The sequence below is a fragment of the Pseudophryne corroboree genome, chromosome 3 (assembly GCF_028390025.1).
Source record: "Pseudophryne corroboree isolate aPseCor3 chromosome 3, aPseCor3.hap2, whole genome shotgun sequence".
NCBI classification, from domain to species: domain Eukaryota; kingdom Metazoa; phylum Chordata; class Amphibia; order Anura; family Myobatrachidae; genus Pseudophryne; species Pseudophryne corroboree.
Window position 1 is genome coordinate 764,896,560 of NC_086446.1, and position 21,534 is coordinate 764,918,093.

The 21,534-nt window shown below is 46.0% G+C and overlaps 1 protein-coding gene across 2 annotated transcripts in view; it reads right to left on the reverse strand.

Moving 5' to 3' along the window:
* The window catches only part of LOC135058240 (killer cell lectin-like receptor subfamily G member 1), a 67,856-nt gene that overhangs the window by 10,928 nt on the left and 35,394 nt on the right, over nucleotides 1-21,534 (reverse strand). For both annotated transcript variants that reach the window (XM_063963777.1, XM_063963779.1), the window contains exon 4: nucleotides 4,337-4,414. In XM_063963777.1, coding sequence (XP_063819847.1) covers nucleotides 4,337-4,414 — 78 coding nt within the window. The remainder of the gene's footprint in view (nucleotides 1-4,336; nucleotides 4,415-21,534) is intronic.

Below are 21,534 nucleotides of genomic sequence, written 5' to 3' on the forward strand. Positions count from 1 at the left end.
TACCTCCCGTCGGGCTGGGAACCCCCCGGACGGTGCCAGCCTGCCTCAGGCGGTCACTGGGCAGGGGACGAGATGTGCAGCTCAAGGTCCTGCACATCCGGATGGTGGTGCAGGGGCTTTGGCTGGTAATGCACCTTCAGCGAGTGGCATTGCGCGCCCTATTACACCAGCGGCAGGACCTGCGACCGGGGACACAGTGGTTATTTCCATGCTACTGGTTTCCGTGGAGGGGATTTTGACTCCCCTATTGACTGTGCAGGCATCCGGGAGTGGATTGGCGGGGCATTTCAGTGACTTGCGGTCTGCACTGATACCGCTGGTCACTCAACTGATGTCGTTATGCGCTGCTCCCACTTCAGCTGTGGGACAGCAACCGCTGGTTGTTGATGGGTCCGGTGCGCAGGCGTCTGCACATAACTAATTGCCAGGCTATTTGCTGGCACCTTCTGTTCCCTCTCATGTTTCAGATCCAGTGGACATGGCAGAGAGCTTTTGCTAGGTCTCCGCCCACGGATACGGGATCGGATCAATAGTGGGTCTTACGTGGATGTCTTTGCTTTAACATCCAGGTTCCGCAAGGCTTTGGTGGCGGCCAAGAAGAAGCGTGGGATAGGTGAGGATGCCTATCGGTCCTATGTTAACTGGCTCAAGGGGTTCTACACTTTCTCAGCCTGTTATCTGGAGATGCGCCCGGAAGGGGCCTTGAACATCGTATGCTATCTGCACATGGTTCATGGTCTATTCCTTTCTAACCGGCCTCTCGCATGGCTTCAATATGACACGGAGTTCAGGTGCAAGCAGCACGGGCTGCAGATCATGGCCTTCGGAGTGAAGGACGTTGAAGTGTGGCGTGAGGTTACTGAGAGCTCCCTCGAGCTTGAGGAAGCCTCTCCTGCCCAGCCGGTTCAGACGCACGGTCCAACGCGGGAAGAAGGTCCAAGGGTCGTTGTTTTGCCTTTAACGATGGCAATTGCGGATCCGGGTCCACATGTTTTCGACACTGCTGCCTGCGTTGCGGAGTGTCCCATCCAGCTATGGAATGTCCCGAGCCTGGGAGTGCGGGATCGGGTGGCAGATCATCCGGCGTTGATAGCGCCCAGTAAAGCCCCTTCCCCCGTCAGGGTGGACACCATGCACAAATAGCTGCACTGGTACCCACTTTGCCCTTTGGCGCAAATTTTGCTGGATGGTTTTATTGAGGGATTTCGCCTTCCCATTAGCGGCAAGGTCCCTTACTCGGTTCCAGGGGTAGACAACGGGATTTCTGACGCTATTTCTAGACGACTGTGGGATAGGTTCCTGCTGCCGCGCTTGCAGGTGACATTTGCCCTCCTCATTGTTGGCAGGTTATATGGCAATCAAAAAGGATAACTGCTCTGGCATGCCCGGCGGTGGCTCCAGCCACACTAGTAAAATATCGGACAGGGTTCACTCGTTGGGTAGCAGTTACTGAGCGCGGGCAGCTGGGGTGCCGGCGATGGGTTGCCTTACCCGCCTGCCCTAACACATTGGCTCATGCGTACTGTGATTCATGGGCTCGTGGTGGCGGAGCGTTGGCACCTGCACCTTTAATGGGTCCCCTTTGACAGTCTACCACTTTCGGTGTAATTGCCTCCTTGCCTTGGGATTGTCGCCATCAATGTATGGCGTGCATTACCTTTTGCATTGGGGCTGTGACGACGGCAGCGTCCTTGGGTTTCTCAGACGCCGATCTTAAATCGCTTGGTCACTGGTAACCCGATGCCTATACAGTTTCTGTCCACTTTCAGGCCGGCCCTTCCGGGGGTTTGGCTAGAGTTCACTTTTCAGTTTTGTTTTGTATCCGTTTGCTCGCGGAGCGGCGGGGCGGGGTGGGGGTGCCATCGCTTGGCTGCACGTAGTTTTCTGTGCAAGTCTGAGGGGGTGTCCTCCGCTCGGCCTTGTTTCCCCATCTGCTTGTTTTTCTTCGACTGGACTCGACCTGTAGCCTTTTTTGGCCACTCGTCACCGTTTGAACGGTGAGGGTCCAGTTGGATTTTGCCCTGCTTTTCTCCTGAGAACCTGGGGGGTGCTATTGGCTCGCGCCCTCTGTGGCAGGTTTTGCAGGTTTTCACTTCGGGACAGGTCGTTCCCCTCCCCTCTCCTCCCCTGGCCAGTCCCGTAGCGCAGTTATGATTTTGGTGGCACAGTAGTCTCCCACCCACTTATTCGTTAAGGATGCCCACTTATTGAGAACTGATGGCGTCCATTTGACGGATGAAGGTATGGCTTTAGAGAGTTAAGGTATAGTTAGTTGGGTTGTAGTATGGTGGCGGCACCGGCTCCTGCCGAGCCGGTGTGTGGCCGGAAAGAACGGTGGTTGCAGTGGCTATTGCACCGCTGTTTGGAGGTGCGCTCTTTGCCCAATACATTGTATACTATGGCCCTCCTTACCGGGAGTCATTGGGCTTGGATGTCTGGCCGGCCCTATTGCGGTGTATTGGGGAGAGAGTTGGAGACTCAGCGCTTATTGGCGTAGCCAATGAGATAAATAAAGTCATGTCGTGGACATTCGTAGCGGCAATAAGTCTAGTGTCACTGCTGATCCGACCGTTCTTTCTTATTTGCAAGCATACTTAGTTTAAGTATTATAATTAAATAAATAATGGTTGAACGATTTTAATGGCATTTCAGTAGTCTGTGTCGTTATTTCTCTGTGTCGTTATTTTTAGATAAGTTAAGTTAGTTCACATTTTGTGGTAAGGTTATTGTGTAATGATGTCATGCGGTCCGACATTGGCCGATAGAAAGTTTACAACTATAGTGTGTAAGATTGTGGAGAGTTACAGTTCATCCTGATGACAGTCCAAATTCAGATGATGTAGAGGGCCATTGGTACAGTGTAGACAGAGGTGTCACTGGGTCTGGTAACACTCAATGGCACTCAGTATCCCCCTTGCGCACTTCCGGCACGTGTGTCTGGAAAGGGTCATGGACTAAGTTAAAGGGGGTGTGGCCTCGATGTGAATCCTGACTACACTATGTGGGCAGCCCAACATTCCCGGAGATGCTGACCTGCCCCTGGTGAATAGTGTCTCTACTGTCGGCTCTTCCCCTATGACAGGAGCCAGGTGCTACTGTAGAATGTCACACTGCAGCACCTGGCTCCTGTCACTGTGGAAAAACTGGAATTTTGGTGTCACCCTCTCCAAGGATGATACTGGGGTGGAGTGGGGCTTCTGACACCACTGAGTGTAGATCAACACGTGTTTTCTATAAACATGTGTTTTTATCATACATGGGCAAGTGTCAGCTAAAAACAAAAGTACATGCAGCACATGAAGATGGGGGTCTGATGAGAAGAAGTGAATATCAGGTATGTATTGTATAATACCAGTATGAGTGATTACATTAACAAAATTATGCCTATAACTCAACATATAATGTCTGTTGAAGTCCAAGTAGATGATAAAAGGATTGCCATGGCAATGCTGCAAAAAGAATGTACTGTAAATGCTATGCAGAATAAAAAGTGCAACAGCAAATATGAGTCAGCTTTGAGTGTGACAGAGAGCCCTAGAAAAGGTTGCTGGTATATTGACTCAGGTTGTACTTGGCATTTCAGCTGCAATGAAGAGTCATGTAAGACCTCAACAACATTGAGTTAATTATCCGTCTTGGGTTCCTGAACAAAGACATTGTTGATATGGACTGAACTGTCAGTGAGAGGAGTCTTGCAGATGTCCCTTCCAAAGAAATGTGGACTAGAATTGTTTAAAATGTTGATATGTTCCTGCTTTAAAAATCCTTTGCAGGTTGCTACAAGAAAACTAAAAGTAAATGTTTGTGCAACATGGAGAAGATTGTATAGAGGGGGTGTTGAAGCCAGGAGAGTGCTACTGCTCCATGGTGGCTCCTTAAGGGATGCTTTCTATCACCACGATGGCCACTGTCTATACATTTGTGATTGTGCAGCTATATCTTGTCACTGTGTTTGAACTACACAGTGTGACACTGAAGTGTTCCACTTAGCTCAGTGCCCCCTGCAATGTTCTGCATCCACAATGTTGTTCACCACCTGCATTCTGCACCGCTACCCACATACAGTCACCGGCTGGTGGTCTGTTTGCACCGTTCAAGCTCTAAGCTGTATATCCACATACAGTTATATAAACTACCCCGCTGCTTAAGTACTGCGCTGTTCAGTGATTTCAAGGCATCCAATGGTGTGTACATTTATACTGCCATACCATTTGTAACATTTATTATATTCATTCTACTTTTCTTCCAAGTGCTGGGCTGCTCCATTTACAGAATATACTGAGGTATTGATCACCTGGTGCAGATCTGACAGTATTTTGTGTCATCATGAACTTACCAGAGAGTGGATTGGTGGCAGTTACACAGAGCTCCTTCTTTATCTCCATGCTGTCACACTTTAAGGACTGAATTTGAACTGAAAGAGACAAAAACATGGTGATTTGTGAATGCAAAAATCTGTGAACCCACACGGCAGCTGTTGTTAGATTAAGTACATTCCCTTGTGTGATGGTGACCATTATGGTAGCTGTGTGTGTGTGTGTAGTTCCAACACTAGAGTGTGTTGGGATTGGGCTGAGCATTTTAGAGGCACTTTCCAAAAAACAACAACAATGTAGCGCACTGATCAGGCAGTGGTATTGTGGGGCAGTGGCACGGCCCAGGACCTTCAGGTACAGTTAAACATTTAGGTACCAATATGTGTGTGAGTCGCAGCAGTGTGTAATTAAAAAAAAACAGATGTGTCCTAGTACATTGTTGCCCGTGATGCTAAAAATCCTGGCATAGCATTCCATAGCGGGAGTGTGTGTATGCACAGGATAATGAGCAGGGGTACCATAGAACCTAGCTGGCAGCAGTGCTCCCGCTGCCCGTTCATAGAGGGAGCGCCACAGGGCAATAAACGTGGGTAGCGGGGGCTTGTGATCCCGTTTCTCATTACTTGTGCAGCGGGAAGCCGGTAGCAGTAGCAGGCTATGGGAAATTAAAGCTGCGAGAGGCTGTTACTATGCCTCGATAGATACGCAGCCGCCCGCAGCAAGGATGTTAGAGGACACATCTGTACTTGTGTGTGTTCAGGGCTAAGGCAGTTGCACAGTGTTACAAGATTCATTACGTGCCATGCCAGTCACTGCATTAGTAATATAAACGATTAATATTTATGCATGCATACACGTATAAACTCCACTCAGATTGCTTGGAATCATGGTTGGACTTGCCCACAGGGGTACAGAGGAAAGCCCCGGTGGGCCCCACTGCCTGGGGGCCCACCTTCTCCTCTAGGGATCAAGGGGGGTAATTCAGACCTGATCGCTGCTGTGCGTTTTCGCACAGCGTGCGATTAGATCTGAACTGCGCATGCACCGCAATGTGCAGGCGTGACGGGACGCTGCTGCAGGGATCGGCGCCCTGCGACGGGATGGTGCGAAAAATCCAAACGCATGGGCATTTGCAAGGTGATTGACAGGAAGCGGACATTTGTGGGTGGCAACTGACCGTTTTACAGGAGTGTCCGGAAAAACGCAGGCGGGATCAGGCGTTTTCAGGAAGGGAGTCTGACGTCAGCTCCGGCCCTGATCAGAAGGATACAATCACAGCGGCAGAGTAAAGGCCCATACACATGGTGAGATTCGGGTTAACCCCGATTCTCACTATGCGACAGGGGCTAGGTCGGTATCGCAAGCACATAATGAGTGTGCTTGCGATACTGACTATGTGCAATTTTGGCTAAGTATCAATTTTGACTATCTTTTCTTCGAGATAGTCAAAATTGACTTGCCTGCACAGTCTATCTAGGCTTGTGATGCCGACCGCGTGGGACCGCACATCGGGATCGCAAAGTGACTTTCACCTTGCGATCTGCACTAACTTTCCTTACGATTTTGACTATATAGTCAATATCGTAAGAAAATATCTCACTTTGTGTACACACCATTAGTGCTGGGCTGAGCAGAGACTGCACAAAATCAGTTTGTGCGCAGCACTGCTACACATCCGAACTCACACTTGCACAGCAAATTTTCCCTCCCCCTGTTGGCGGTGACTATCTGATCGCAGGGAAGCAAAAATCACTGCCTAGTGATCAGGTCTGACTTACCCCCAAGTTTCAGATTGTGCATTTTAATTATACATTATATGTTACCTTATACTGCAGAGTAGTATGGTTTATTTTCTACATTGCATTGCTGTTATTAATCTAGCACATTACCATGCATTCACTAGCAGGTTTTAGTATTTATATATATATTTATTAAAAGGCACAGATCACATACACTCTCTAATGGATAGCCAAGCCTCTGTGGCAGCTGGCCACGCCCCCTCTGGAAGCTGGCCACACCCTGAAACATGGGCTCTAGCCCCCTACCACCGCATTACCCCAGTGGGCCCTCCATGCCCCAGTCCAGCACTGCTTGGAGTTATGTGTGGAGTTTATATGTGCACACTGATTCAATCGTAGATATTAATCTATTTGGGACCAGAACATCAGGAGGTTTGATGAATAATCATTTTGGGACCACAGCTCATTTGACACTTTTCATCCCATGAGAAATATAGGAAATTACAATGTAATTATGTATCAGCAGATGGTCACTGTATATTTTTTGTTTTAATACGTATTTGCATATTTTTAGATGTGGTTTTAGGGTAAATAAGTTATATTTTAGCTGATATTTTGACAATTTAACTATAAGAGAGCCCCAGGAGGAGTATTTTTTTGTCTTTCTGCCAGTGCAAACCATTGTAACAGTAAACAGGGTCAGTGATCCCAGTAAGCCGCAGTAGGACCAGCCCCCCTTGGGCTGAATGGGGCTTTTTTGGATATAGGCAACATTCCACAATACATGACCCCCACTCTGTGCAAAATTGGTGCTAATGTGGTAGTCTGGGTGAGAGACAGAAGAATCAAGCTCCAGCCCCAGAAACATATAAATATTGGCCACCCTACACATTAGTCTCTTTATACACTGGATAGTGTATGTAGTAAAATATTGATATTTAACACTTTAATTGGTCTATTGTAGTGTTTCCTAAAGTCAGTCCTAAGGAACCGAAAACAGTGCATGTTTTTGAGATCTCCTAGTTAGTGCACAAGTGTATTCATTACAGACTGACACATTTTAAAAGATTCACAGGTGATGTTATTTCATTTGTGATACTGAGGAGATCTGCAAAACATGCACTGTTACGGTTCCCTGATGACCAACAGACAGGGCCGGATTAACAATGGGGTGGATGGAGCTGCAGCTCCAGGCCCCCCACTGAAAATAGGCCCACAAATCCCCTGCAGTTCCGATAGTGTTGACAGGGGGAAAAAAACTTTTCGCCTGTCATCACCAGTAGCATTCCTTCATTTGACTCCTGCCTCAAAGAGCCTGTTCCAATCTGCCAGCAGCTGTGCACAAACGCCCCCCCCAACCCGTCAGTTGAAGCTCATACCAAGGTTCGATATAGGCTCCTCCTCCTTGATCACGATAAGCTCTGCCTCCTTGTCCATCTACAGCTGTGCCCACGATTGGCAAAAGGTCCCCTCACATGCCATCCCAAGCTGTGTCTCTGCCCATTATAACCTCCACCCCCTGGTTCTTCCACTGCTGAGACCCCTGTTGCCTGAAGCTCCGCCCCCGGGCCATTCTAAGCCCGCCCACTGGACAGTACACTGCAGTGCTCCCCGCCCGAGTCATCTGAGGTGTTCTGCCACTGCTGTTTGAGGTACAAAAGAGTATATGCTGTGTATCCCTATACCCAGGACAGCATACTAAGCAGTCCTGACTCTCTCTCACTGAGTCTTCATGTTAACACCCGAAATCCCAACATAGAAAGTTATGTCTGCATGTTTTTAAATATTGCTCATATATATATATATATATATATACACACACACACACTGTATATATACACAATATTATCCATCTATCGTGCATGATAATCAATTGAATTCCAGTGTGTATTACGGATGCTACTGTGCGGTGTAATGTAACTAACGGATGCTGCTGTGCAGTGTAATGTGAATAATGACTAACAGACGCTGCTTTGTGGTGTAATGTGACTAACAGACGCTACCGTGCTGCGTAATGTGACTAATGGATGCTGTCGTGTGGTGTAATGTGACTCGGACACTACCGTGTAGTTTAATGTACCTAACGGACGCTGCTGTGCGGTGTAATGTGACTAACAGACGTTATCATCCAGTGCAATGTGACTTGGACACTACCGTGCAGTGTAATGTAACTAACGGATACTGCTGTGTGGTGTAATGTGAATAGTGACTAACGGACGCTGCTGTGCGGTGTAATGTGACTCGGACATTAATGTGCAGTGTAATGTACCTAACAGGCGCTGCGGTGCGGCGTAATGTGACTAACGGATGCTACCATGTGGCATAATGTGACTAACAGACGCTGCCGTGCAGTGTTATGTGACTCGGACACTACCGTGGGGTGTAATTTAACTAACGGATACTGCTGAGCGATGTAATGTAACTACCGGACACTGCTAGTGGTGTAATGTGACTAACGGATGCTGCTGTGCCATGTAATGGGACTAACGGACACTGCCAGTGGTGTAATGTGACTAACGGATGCTGCTGTGCCATGTAATGGGACTAACGGACACTGCCAGTGGTGTAATGTGACTAACGGATGCTGCTGTGCCATATAATGGGACTAACGGACACTACACACTACTGCGCGGTGTAATGTGACTATCGTACACTACCATGTGGTGTAATGTGACTAACAGGCGCTGCTATGCGGTGCAATGTGAATAGTGACTAACGGATGCTGCCGTGTGGTATAATGTGACTAACAAACACTGCTAGCGGTGTAATGTGACTAACTGACGCTACACACTACTGCGCCGTGTAATGTGACTGCCGGACACTACCGTGTGGTGTAATGTGACTAACAGATGCTGTTCTGTGGTATAATGTGACAAATGGATGCTGCCGTGTGGTGTAATGTGACTAACGGATGCTATCATGCGGTGTAATGTGACTAATGGGTGCTGCCATGCCCTTTATAAAATATAGAGGGTGGCACAAATGGACTTTCTGGTACAGGCACCAAAATGTTTAGTTATGGCTCTAGTGGTCACTGATGCTCTCTGTAATATACAGGGGTCACTGATGTTCTCTTATATAAGGTGGTCACTGATGCTCTATGTAATATATGATGGTCACTGATGCTCTCTGTAGTATACAGTGGTCACTGATGAACTCTAATATATAGTGGTCACTGATGCTCTATGTAATTTATGATGGTCACTGATGCTCCCTGTAATATATGATGGTCACTGATTTTCTCTGTAATACATGGTGGTCACTGATGCTCTCTGTAGTATACAGTGGTTACTGATGCTCTCTGTAGTATACAGTTTTCACTGATGCTCTCTGTAGTATACAGTGGTCACTGATGCTCTCTGTAGTATACAGTGGTCACTGATGCTCTCTGTAGTATACAGTGGTCACTGATGCTCTCTGTAATATATAGTGGTCACTGATGCTCTCTGTAATATACAGTGGTCACTAATGCTCTTTGTAATATATAGTGGTCACTAATGCTCTCTGTAATATATAGTGGTCACTAATGCTCTCTGTAATATACAGTGGTCACTAATGCTCTCTGTAATATATAGTGGTCACTAATGCTCTCTGTAATATACAGTGGTCACTAATGCTCTTTGTAATATATAGTGGTCACTAATGCTCTCTGTAATATATAGTGGTCACTAATGCTCTCTGTAATATACAGTGGTCACTAATGCTCTTTGTAATATTGTTAGGCGCCGAGGGTCTGCTCGTCAGTGCGGCCGGCGCCTAGCAACGGGGACGCCACTGTCGGATCGTGTTCCCCGTTGCTGGGTCTAAGTTTATATCATCACTGGTTTCCTGGCTGTGTAGCATGCAGCTGCACGGCATGTTGTAATTATCACTCATCTGTTTCCCTGGCCATGCAGCTTGTCAGCTGCATGGCATTTAATCCAATCAGCCTCCAAACAGCTGATTGGAAGACTCTCTGTTAAAAGCACTCCCAGGACTCCTCACAGACGCCGGTGATAGCTTCCTGTTTGCCTGATTCTGCTGCAGAGAGAGTTCCCAGTCCCGGTCTGTTCGTTTGTTCCTGTTCTCAGTGATCCTGTACTCGGAAGTTACCATCTGTTCCTGGAGTCTGATCGAGCACCTTTAACATCTGGTGGCGTTCGTGAGTCGCGGCGCAGCCGTGTGTTGCGGCTTGTCCGCTACTATTTATTATTGTGTTTATTTTGAGTTCTGGAGCTTTGCGGAGGATTCCGCTTCCACAAGATCCACTCTGGTGTCCAGCGGTGCCGGATAGGAGTGTCGGATCCGTGGATCTTTGGTTGTCCTTTTCCCTGGCGGCTAGTCCGCACATACCTTTTGATTTAGTTTAGTTAGCTTGTAACCCCTGGCTTGGTTGCTTAGTCAGAGGGCCCCTTGTTATCACCCTGTCTCGGACTTCCCCTTGTCTCCCATTAAGACCTGCGGGGGCATCGGGGTTGGGCAGACATAATCCGCCCTTCGAACGCGGCTGCCATGGGCTCAAGCAACCATAGTCTCGCAGGGGATTTCTGATAACACGGGCGAGACAACGGAGTTAGGGCGCCAGGGGTTACTAGGCTCTCCAGCTCCCACAACCTGTATTTCATTCCTGTACTCAGATCTCTGCCATAAGATCTTCTCCAGTCTGGAGTACAGGAATCGTAACATTATCACCGGCCAGACAAAAGAAAAAATTTTCAACAGGAGTTAATTTTTTCACTTATCCAGTTGGGAGAATTTTGTCGGCCTCATGAATCCCACCGGTGTTGGGCCAAATCCTGGCCAGTTTTTGGTTAGTCAGATTCAGGAACTTACCCAGATGGTTCAGGATCTGTCCCTCCGGGTAAGCTCACAGGAAGATCTGTTACGGACTTCCCCGAGGGTCATCCCTGAACCAAAAATGCATCTGCCTGACCGTTTTTCTGGGGATAGAAAACAGTTTTTTAATTTTAAAGAGTCTTGTAAACTGTATTTTCGTTTAAGACCAGTTTCCTCAGGTACGGAGGCTCAGCGGGTTGGAATTATAATTTCTCTGCTTCAGGGGGATCCTCAGACCTGGGCTTTTGGTTTAAAGACAGACGATCCGGCCTTATCGTCTGTAGACGCCTTTTTGAAATCTTTAGGGCTATTGTATGACGACCCTGATAGAGAGGCATCCGCAGAAAGTCAGTTGCGTGCTCTAAGACAGGGTAGGAATCCTGCAGAGAATTATTGTACAGAGTTTCGCCGTTGGTCGAACGACTGTGGCTGGAATGATCCTGCCCTGCGCAGTCAGTTTCGCCTCGGCTTATCTGAATCTATAAAAGACAGCCTCCTTCAGTATCCCGCTCCTGAGAACCTTGATAAACTCATGGAGCTCTCTATTAAAATAGATCGTAGGCTCAGAGAGCGGAGGACTGAGAAAGGGGCATCTGTAGTTTCTTTTCCCTGTGTTTCTTCCGTTCCGGTAGACATGGAGGAGCCTATGCAGATTGGTCTCTCCAAATTGTCTCCGGAAGAAAGAACCAGGAGGCAAAATTCTGGTCTGTGTTTGTACTGCGGAGGTAAGGGACATTTTGCCCGTAGTTGCCCAAACAAGTCGGGAAACTTCCTGACCAAGTGAATAGTGAGGGGGTTCACTTTGGTCTACAGCTCATCTCCTCAAATAATTCACTATTGGTTCCTGCTAAAGTTTCTTATGACAGCCTCTGTTCCTCGGTCTCTGCTTTTGTGGACAGTGGAGCTGCAGGAAACTTTATGGACTTAACATGGGCCAAGGCCTTAGGTATTCCTCAGTTAACCTTAAGTAGGTGTATCACCATGCATGGTTTAGATGGGAGTCCCTTATCCAATGGGGTTATTTCTCTATGTACACCTCCTGTTTTGCTCTCGGTGGGAGCTCTACATTCTGAAAAGATTGAGTTTTTTCTTACCCATTGTCCAGCAGTTCCTGTGGTTCTGGGTCACCCTTGGCTGGCCTTTCATAATCCCATCATAGATTGGCAGTCTGGGGAGATCCTACAATGGAGTACCATCTGTGATAAAGAATGTATTACACTTCCTATCCGAGTAGCTGCTGCCAGGTCCGCACATATTCCTGGAGAATACCAAGATTTTTTGGATGTGTTTTCCAAGGGCAATGCGGATATTTTGCCTCCCCATAGGCCTTATGATTGTACCATTGAGTTAATTCCTGGTGCCACGTTGCCTAAAGGAAGGTTATATGCATTGTCTGGTCCTGAAACTGTGGCCATGAATGAGTATGTGAAAGAAAGTCTTGAGAAAGGGTTTATCAGGCCATCTAAATCCCCTTTAAGTGCAGGTTTTTTCTTCGTAGAGAAGAAGGATGGTTCCCTCAGACCCTGCATTGACTTTCGAGCCCTGAATAAAATCTCAGTAAAGAATACTTACCCTCTGCCTCTGATCTCTGTCCTCTTTGATCAGCTACGTTCGGCTGTTATTTTTTCTAAGATTGACCTGAGAGGAGCATATAATCTCATTAGAATCAGATCAGGGGATGAGTGGAAAACGGCATTCAGTACTCAATCAGGTCACTATGAGTATCTGGTCATGCCATTCGGCCTATCTAACGCTCCGGCAGTCTTTCAGGATCTCATTAATGATGTGCTCCGTGAGTTTCTGGGAAGATTCGTTGTGGTCTATTTAGACGACATTTTGATTTATTCTGACTCTATAGAACAACATGTTACCCAGGTGCGTCAGGTACTTAAGAAATTACGTGAAAATCACTTGTATGCCAAACCGGAGAAGTGTGAATTTCACGTCACGGAGGTATCCTTTTTAGGGTACATTATTTCCCCTCGGGGATTCCGAATGGAACCTAAGAAGCTCCAAGCCATCCTGAGTTGGGCGCAACCCACCAACTTAAAAGCAATTCAGCGCTTTTTAGGGTTTGCAAACTACTATAGAAGGTTTATTCACTCTTTCTCTGACATAGTTGCTCCCATTGTGGCACTCACTAAGAAGGGAGCAGATCCTACCAATTGGTCATGTGAAGCTAAAGTATCTTTTCAGGCCTTGAAACAAGCCTTTGTCTCAGCCCCTGTCCTTAGACATCCCAACCCAGAATTGCCTTTCATCGTTGAGGTAGATGCCTCGGAGGTTGGTGTAGGGGCTATCCTTTCTCAGAAGGATCCAGATTCCCTTGAGTTACATCCTTGTGCCTTTATGTCCAGGAAATTCTCATCTGCTGAATCCAACTACGATGTTGGTAATCGGGAGTTGCTGGCTATTAAATGGGCTTTTGAGGAGTGGAGACATTGGCTTGAAGGAGCGACCCATACCATTTCTGTTTTGACGGATCACAAAAATCTTCAATACATTGAATCAGCTAAGCGACTGAATGCCCGACAGGCTCGTTGGGCTTTATTTTTCACTCGTTTCAAATTCATTATCACCTTCAGACCTGGTTCCAAGAATACCAAGGCAGATGCCCTCTCACGCAGTTTTCTTCCCGTTCAAGACAATAGTCCGGTTACTCTCATACTTCCGCCTTCAGTCATTCAGGCAGGTCTCACACAGGATGTTTTTTCTCAATTGAAGCTGCTTCAACATCAAGCTCCGGGAAATACTCCTGCTGGCCGTCTTTTTGTTCCTGAGTTTTTGAGAGCAACTGTTTTGGAGGAATTTCATGATAGCAAAGTTGCAGGGCATCTGGGAGTCGCTAAAACTTTTGAATTGGTATCCCGCTCAGTGTGGTGGCCTGGTCTTTCTAAAGACATTAAAGAGTTTGTTGTTTCGTGTCAGGTCTGTGCACAGCATAAAGTTCCCCGTTCTTTGCCTATTGGTCAACTTATGCCATTGAATGTTCCCCTTAGACCATGGTCGCATATCTCCATGGATTTTGTGGTGGATCTCCCTCTGTCAGCTGGATGCACAGTCATATGGGTGGTAGTGGACCGTTTTAGTAAGATGGCTCATTTTATTGGTCTTCCCCGATTGCCATCTGCCCAGGGATTGGCAGTCTTGTTCCTCCGTCATGTTTTCAGACTCCATGGGTTACCCACTGATATTGTTTCTGACAGGGGTCCACAATTCATTGCACAGTTTTGGAAGTCTTTTTGTGCTTCGTTAAAAATGAAATTATCATTAACCTCCGGTTATCATCCACAATCAAATGGACAGACTGAGCGAGTGAACCAATCCTTAAAACAATATTTGCGTTTGTACTCGGCCAAACTCCAAAATGACTGGTCTGAGTTTCTTCCATTGGCAGAGTTTGCTTATAATAATGCCTGTCATTCCTCCACCAATGTGTCTCCATTTTTTGCAGTTTTTGGTTTCCACCCCAGAGCTAATTCATTTTTCCAACATTCCTCTGTCTCCTCTCTGGCCCTGACCTCTCATCTTAAACTTATTTGGAAAAAAGTGCACATAGCTCTCAGAAAAGCAGCTTTCAGGGAAAAAGATTTTTCGGACAGGTTCCGGCGGCCGTGCACTTTTAGAGTAGGAGACAGGGTGTGGCTGTCGACTCGCAATATCAAACTTCGACAAACCTCAGCCAGATTGGGTCCTAGATTTATTGGACCATTTCTCATTATCAAAAAAGTCAATCCAGTTGCTTTCCGGTTACAGCTACCAAAAACGTTACGGATCGGAAATACCTTCCATTGCTCTTTGCTCAAACCATATGTTTCATCTAGCAGATTTCCTCGTAAAAAACCTCAGGGGAGATCACCAGTTAATGTACAGGGTCAGCAGGAGTTCGTGGTTGAGAAGGTTCTCGATTCCAAGTTGTCCCGGGGTCGGCTTTATTTTTTGGTGCATTGGAGAGGTTATGGTCCTGAGGAAAGGTCGTGGGTCCTAGATGAGGACCTTCATGCCCCAAGGCTCAAAAGGGCATTTTTTCAAGAATTTCCTCAGAAACCCGGATTTAGGGGTTCCTTGACCCCTCCTCAAGGGGGGGGTACTGTTAGGCGCCGAGGGTCCGCTCGTCAGTGCGGCCGGCGCCTAGCAGCGGGGACGCCACTGTCGGATCGTGTTCCCCGTTGCTGGGTCTAAGTTTATATCATCACTGGTTTCCTGGCTGTGTAGCATGCAGCTGCACGGCATGTTGTAATTATCACTCATCTGTTTCCCTGGCCATGCAGCTTGTCAGCTGCATGGCATTTAATCCAATCAGCCTCCAAACAGCTGATTGGAAGACTCTCTGTTAAAAGCACTCCCAGGACTCCTCACAGACGCCGGTGATAGCTTCCTGTTTGCCTGATTCTGCTGCAGAGAGAGTTCCCAGTCCCGGTCTGTTCGTTTGTTCCTGTTCTCAGTGATCCTGTACTCGGAAGTTACCATCTGTTCCTGGAGTCTGATCGAGCACCTTTAACATCTGGTGGCGTTCGTGAGTCGCGGCGCAGCCGTGTGTTGCGGCTTGTCCGCTACTATTTATTATTGTGTTTATTTTGAGTTCTGGAGCTTTGCGGAGGATTCCGCTTCCACAAGATCCACTCTGGTGTCCAGCGGTGCCGGATAGGAGTGTCGGATCCGTGGATCTTTGGTTGTCCTTTTCCCTGGCGGCTAGTCCGCACATACCTTTTGATTTAGTTTAGTTAGCTTGTAACCCCTGGCTTGGTTGCTTAGTCAGAGGGCCCCTTGTTATCACCCTGTCTCGGACTTCCCCTTGTCTCCCATTAAGACCTGCGGGGGCATCGGGGTTGGGCAGACATAATCCGCCCTTCGAACGCGGCTGCCATGGGCTCAAGCAACCATAGTCTCGCAGGGGATTTCTGATAACACGGGCGAGACAACGGAGTTAGGGCGCCAGGGGTTACTAGGCTCTCCAGCTCCCACAACCTGTATTTCATTCCTGTACTCAGATCTCTGCCATAAGATCTTCTCCAGTCTGGAGTACAGGAATCGTAACAAATATATAGTGGTCACTGATGCTCTCTGTAGTATACAGTGGTCACTGATGCTCTCTAATATATAGTGGTCACTGATGCTCTCTGTAGTATACAGTGGTCACTGATGCTCTCTAATATATAGTGGTCACTGATGCTCTCTGTAGTATACAGTGGTCACTGATGCACTCTAATATATAGTGGTCACTGATGCTCTCTGTAATATATAGTGGTCACTAATGCTCTCTGTAATATATAGTGGTCACTAATGCTCTCTGTAATATACAGTGGTCACTAATGCTCTCTGTAATATACAGTGGTCACTAATGCTCTTTGTAATATATAGTGGTCACTAATGCTCTCTGTAATATATAGTGGTCACTAATGCTCTCTGTAATATAGAGTGGTCACTAATGCTCTCTGTAATATATAGTGGTCACTGATGCTCTCTGTAGTATACAGTGGTCACTGATGCTCTCTAATATATAGTGGTCACTGATGCTCTCTGTAGTATACAGTGGTCACTGATGCTCTCTGTAATATATAGTGGTCACTGATATTCTCTGTAATATACGGTGGTCACTTATGCTCTCTGTAGTATACAGTGGTCACTGATGCTCTCTGTAATATATGGTGGTCACTGATGCTCTCTGTAATATACGGTGGTCACTGATACTCTCTGTAATATATAGTGGTCACTGATGCTCTCTGTTGAATATGGTATACGAAATGCATACAAAATGGTACGTAACAGTGTTTTATAAGAAAACACTGTAACGTACCATTTCATATGCATACAGCTGCTGTCGCACGCAGAATATACGCATGCTGCATATCATTTAATCAGCATAAACTGCTTGTGCCTCCTATTCGCCTCATTCTGCGAATAAGACACATTTTAATGGAAAAAGTAGAACATAAAGACATTCAGCACTACCGAGTCATGCCACAGCATGACGTGACTAGAAGGGCTGTTTAACATGCAGGGAGGTAAGATGTAAGTGGACACATCTTTATGGTGGTCACTGATGCTCTCTGTAATATATGGTGGTCACTGATGCTCTCTGTAATATATAATTTAACTAGTAGAGTAGTGGTACTTGCACCACCACATTACCTGTTCTGTAAGCGCCATCTAAGTTTAAGATTGGGGGGGAAGGGGGTGTTATATACTTTTATTTGTAAAGACTTTTCTCGGATATTCTTTATCATCTTAAATATTTTTTATTTAAAAATGTGTTTGTATTTTTTGATTAAAAAGTAAAACCCAAACTGGCTCATGCTTGCACATCTGCAAAGCAGTAAGTTAACCCTTGCAGCCATGGTGCAGTATTGTCACAGCAGCTACAATATTTATTTTTCAAAACAGACAACAGCTAAGAAGACAGTTCATTTTATCATTTACTGCAGTGACTAGAAATGGGGTCTGAACACTTAAATAAATATGGTAATAATCAGTGAACAATTTTGTATTTTTTTTTTAATTCAACTATTTTAGCACTCAAGGAAAGGCAGACAATACAGTTCTCACCCTTTCACAGACACAAAAAAAACTTTTTCTTGATATACATTAGCTACACTATAAAGTGGTTGTAGGTAGGTACCATCTATGCCCTAAAAATGTATCTAATATATTATATAAGCACAATGCTTTAAAGCAACTACTCCGCAGTCTTTCTTTTAATTCAAATTGTGGCTGATATATATTTGAAGTCCTCTGTTGCTCAACAGAGACGTAACGGAGCTGCAGCTATCCTTCACTGCTCCTTCTATGTGATGCCTCCTCTAATGGCAAATGTAAATCAGCGCACACCACTGATGTGTGATGACCATGTTGGGTACTCAGGTTCAAGGTGCATGGTGGGAGTATTAGAGGAAACCACTAAACACATGGGGGGAGATTCAAATGTTTGAAAAATCGGTTGGGTGTCTGTTTTTTCCTGTCTATTAGATAAGAAAAAACAGACTCCTAACTGACTTTTCAAACATTTGAATCTCCCCCATAGAGTAGCGGCTCTCCCACAGCTGAACTTCTTCTTAATAAAAATACATGCAAATCAGCTAGTGGTTGACGGCAGGCACGGTAGCGCCCTGAGAGAGGCGGCCTCAGGATAACATATCCCCTGCTCGCACCTCCTTAATCCGATCTGCTGCAGCGTTACACAATAGGCCTTTCGGAAATTTCAGCTCCAGGCCCATGTGGACGTTAATCTGGCACTGCCACCAGAGAGATTCTAAAATACAAACTTTCTGTATGAGACATATTTATCACTTTAAAAATAACAGAAATGGTCAGGAAATGTTTAGACATCCCATAATAAATACACTGTTCATACATAAAATAATGTGACCAGTAAGAGACTGAACGGAGCATTCTGAGCACACATTCTCCCACATCAAGTGAAGCCTCATGTCTCTTCCTGCTCTACTGTCTAGATTGTCTTGTGCACCAAATGCTCAGATCCACACATGCAGCAAACTTGGTGGGAGAAGCTGCTGCCACTGGGCATGTGCAGCAGGGGTGTGGTTCGTTTTATCGACAGTGCCTAGGTCGACAATGTTTAGGTCGACCACTATTGGTCGACAGTCACTAGGTCGACATGGATGGAAGGTCGACAGGGTTTCTAGGTCGACATGTGCTAGGTCAACAGGTCTAAAGGTCGACATGAGTTTTTTTTTTGGTGTCGTTTTCTTCGTAAAGTGACCGGGATCCCAAATTAGCGCACCGCGTCCCCTCGCATGGCTCGCTTCGCTCACCATGCTTCGGGCATGGTGCCTTCGCTCCGCTACCGCTTCGCTCGGCACACTTTACCGTTCCAATCGTAGTCGACATGGATCGTTAAGTATGAAAAAAAAAAAAATGAAAAAAAAAAAAAAAACTCATGTCGACCTTTAGACCTGTCGACCTAGCACATGTCGACCTAGAAACCCTGTCGACCTTCCATCCATGTCGACCTAGTGACTGTCGACCAATAGTGGTCGACCTAAACATTGTCGACCTAGGCACTGTCGATCTTCAGACCGGATCCCGTGCAGCAGCTCTGTTCGGTCTACTATACTACATGTTGTGACTGCAGATTTGATATGATAACATTTACTACTGTTATTGTAGTCATGATTCAAGCTGGTGGGCATGTGTGTGAAGATGAAGGGTTTTTTCGGGGCAGCTGTAAATCCCCCTGTGTTTGCCTATAGGCATCAGGACATTTTATGAATCCGCAACGTAATCTGGTATTTGCAGAAGTGTGTTGAGCTAATATGAATTACTTCAAGTGGAATTGCTTTTAAACTATCTAGGCATACAGTGCATCCGGAAAGTATTCACAGCGCTTCACTTTTTCCACATTTTGTTATGTTACAGCCTTATTCCAAACTGGAATAAATTCATTTTTCCGCTCAAAATTCTACACACAATACCCCATAATGACAACATAAAAAAAGTTTTTTTGAGATTTCTGCAAATTTATTAAAAATAAAAAACTAATAATTCACATGTACATAAGTATTCACAGCCTTTGCTCAATACTTTGTTGATGCACCTTTGGCAGCAATTACAGCCTCAAGTCTTGAATACAATGCCACAAGCTTGGCATACCTATCTTTGGGCAGTTTTGCCCATTTCTCTTTGCAGCACCTCTAAAGCTCCATCAGTTTAGATGGGAAGCGTTGGTGCACAGCCATTTTCAGATCTCTCCAGAGATGTTCAATTGGATTCAAGTCTGGGCTCTGTCTGGGCCACTCAAGGACATTCACAGAGTTGTCCTGAAACCACTCCTTTGATATCTTGGCTGTGTGCTTGAGGTCATTGTCCTGCTGAAAGATGAACTGTCGCCCCAGTCTGAGGTCAATAGTGCTCAGGAACAGGTTTTCATCCAGGATGTCTCTGTGCATTGCTGCATTCATCTTTCCCTCTATCCTGACTAGTCTCCCAGTTTCTGTCGCTGAAAAACATCCCCACAGCATGATGCTGCCATCACCATGCTTCTCTGTAGGGATGGTATTGGCCTGGTTATAAGCGGTGCCTGGTTTCCTCCAAACATGACACCTGGCATTCACTCCAAAGAGGTCAATCTTTGTCTCATCAGACCAGAGAATTTTGTTTCTCATGGTCTGAGAGTCCTTCAGGTGCATTTTGGCAAATGGCATTGTTCTTTTTACTAAGGAGTGGCTTCCGTCTGGCCACTCTACCATACAGGCCTGATTGGTCGATTGCTGCAGAGATGGTTGTCCTTATGGAACATTCTCCCTTCTCCACAGAGAAATGCTGTAGCTCTGACAGAGTGACCATTGGGTTCTTGATCACCTCCCTGACTAGGGCCCTTCTACCCCAATCACTCAGTTTAGACGGCCAGCCAGCTCTAGGAAGAGTCCTGGTGGTTTCGAACTTCTACCATTTACGGATGATGGAGGCCACTGTGCTCACTGGAACCTTCAAAGCAGCAGATATTTTTCTGTACCCTTCCCCAGATTTGTGCCTCGAGACATTCCTGTCTCGGTGGTCTACAGACAATTTCTTTGACTTCATGCTTGGTTTGTGCTCAGACATGCACTGTCAAGTGTGGGACCTTATATATGTTAGACAGTGGATCACTCTGCTGTCTGTCTCCATTCCCAGCACTAGAGGCAGCTTTATTGCTCTAGTGTTTTCCCTCCTAGTGTTAGCTCAGTGCAGGAGGAGGTGCTTAGCTTCCTAACAGTCTGAGAGAGTTCTTCCGGGGAGAGACAACTGCACTGACGTGCAGCTTCTGCTCTCCTCAGTGTGTGACCTTATCTACCCCGCAGCCACATCCTGTGTGTACTGAATTGCTGTGTTACCGCTATACTGCTTCACATGTATACTGTGAGTTCCTGCTGCTGCAGAACATCTTCTAAATACTACAAGCTGTTACAGTATCTCTGTAATTTAAATAAACCAATCATTCTGGTTAAGTGATGTTGTGTGAACTAACATCCCTATCCGACACCGCAACACTCTGCCAACAATATAGACAGGTGTGTGCCTTTCCAAATCATGTCCAATCAACTGAATTTACCACAGTTGGACTCCAATTAAGCTGTAGGAACATCTTAAGGATGATCAGTGGAAACAGGATGCACCTAGTCTCGATTTTGAGCTTCATGGCAAAGGCTGTGTATACTTATGTACATGTGATTTCTAAGTTTTTTATTTTTAATAGATTTGCAAAAAAAGTGATTCACATTGTCATTATCGGGTATTGTGTGTATAATTTTGAGGTTAAAAATTAATTTATTCCATTTTGGAATAAGGCTGTACCATAACAAAATGTGGAAAAAGCGAAGCGCTGTGAATACTTTTCGGATGCACTGTATTGTATATGTACATTTTTTATTATTTTTGTATTGTGGCAGAGACAGCATAAATCAGACATAGGTGTAAAACTGCAAGGTTGTGGCTGGAGAGAATCCAGGCCAGGTATTTCTTGAGGCCAGTTTTGAGAAGCAGCTGATTGCAGGCACCTGTCAGTTGCTGGTAAAAAGGCTTCAGACACAAAGAACATTGCTCCTGATGGCGGACAAGCTGCCCAGGTGGTAGGCCAGGGGGTGGTTTTTGTAAGGGGTCCTGGACCTTACGGTTTACTGAAGAACTGTTTCCTGTAGTTGAAGACTCTTTGAACATTCTTTGGCTGT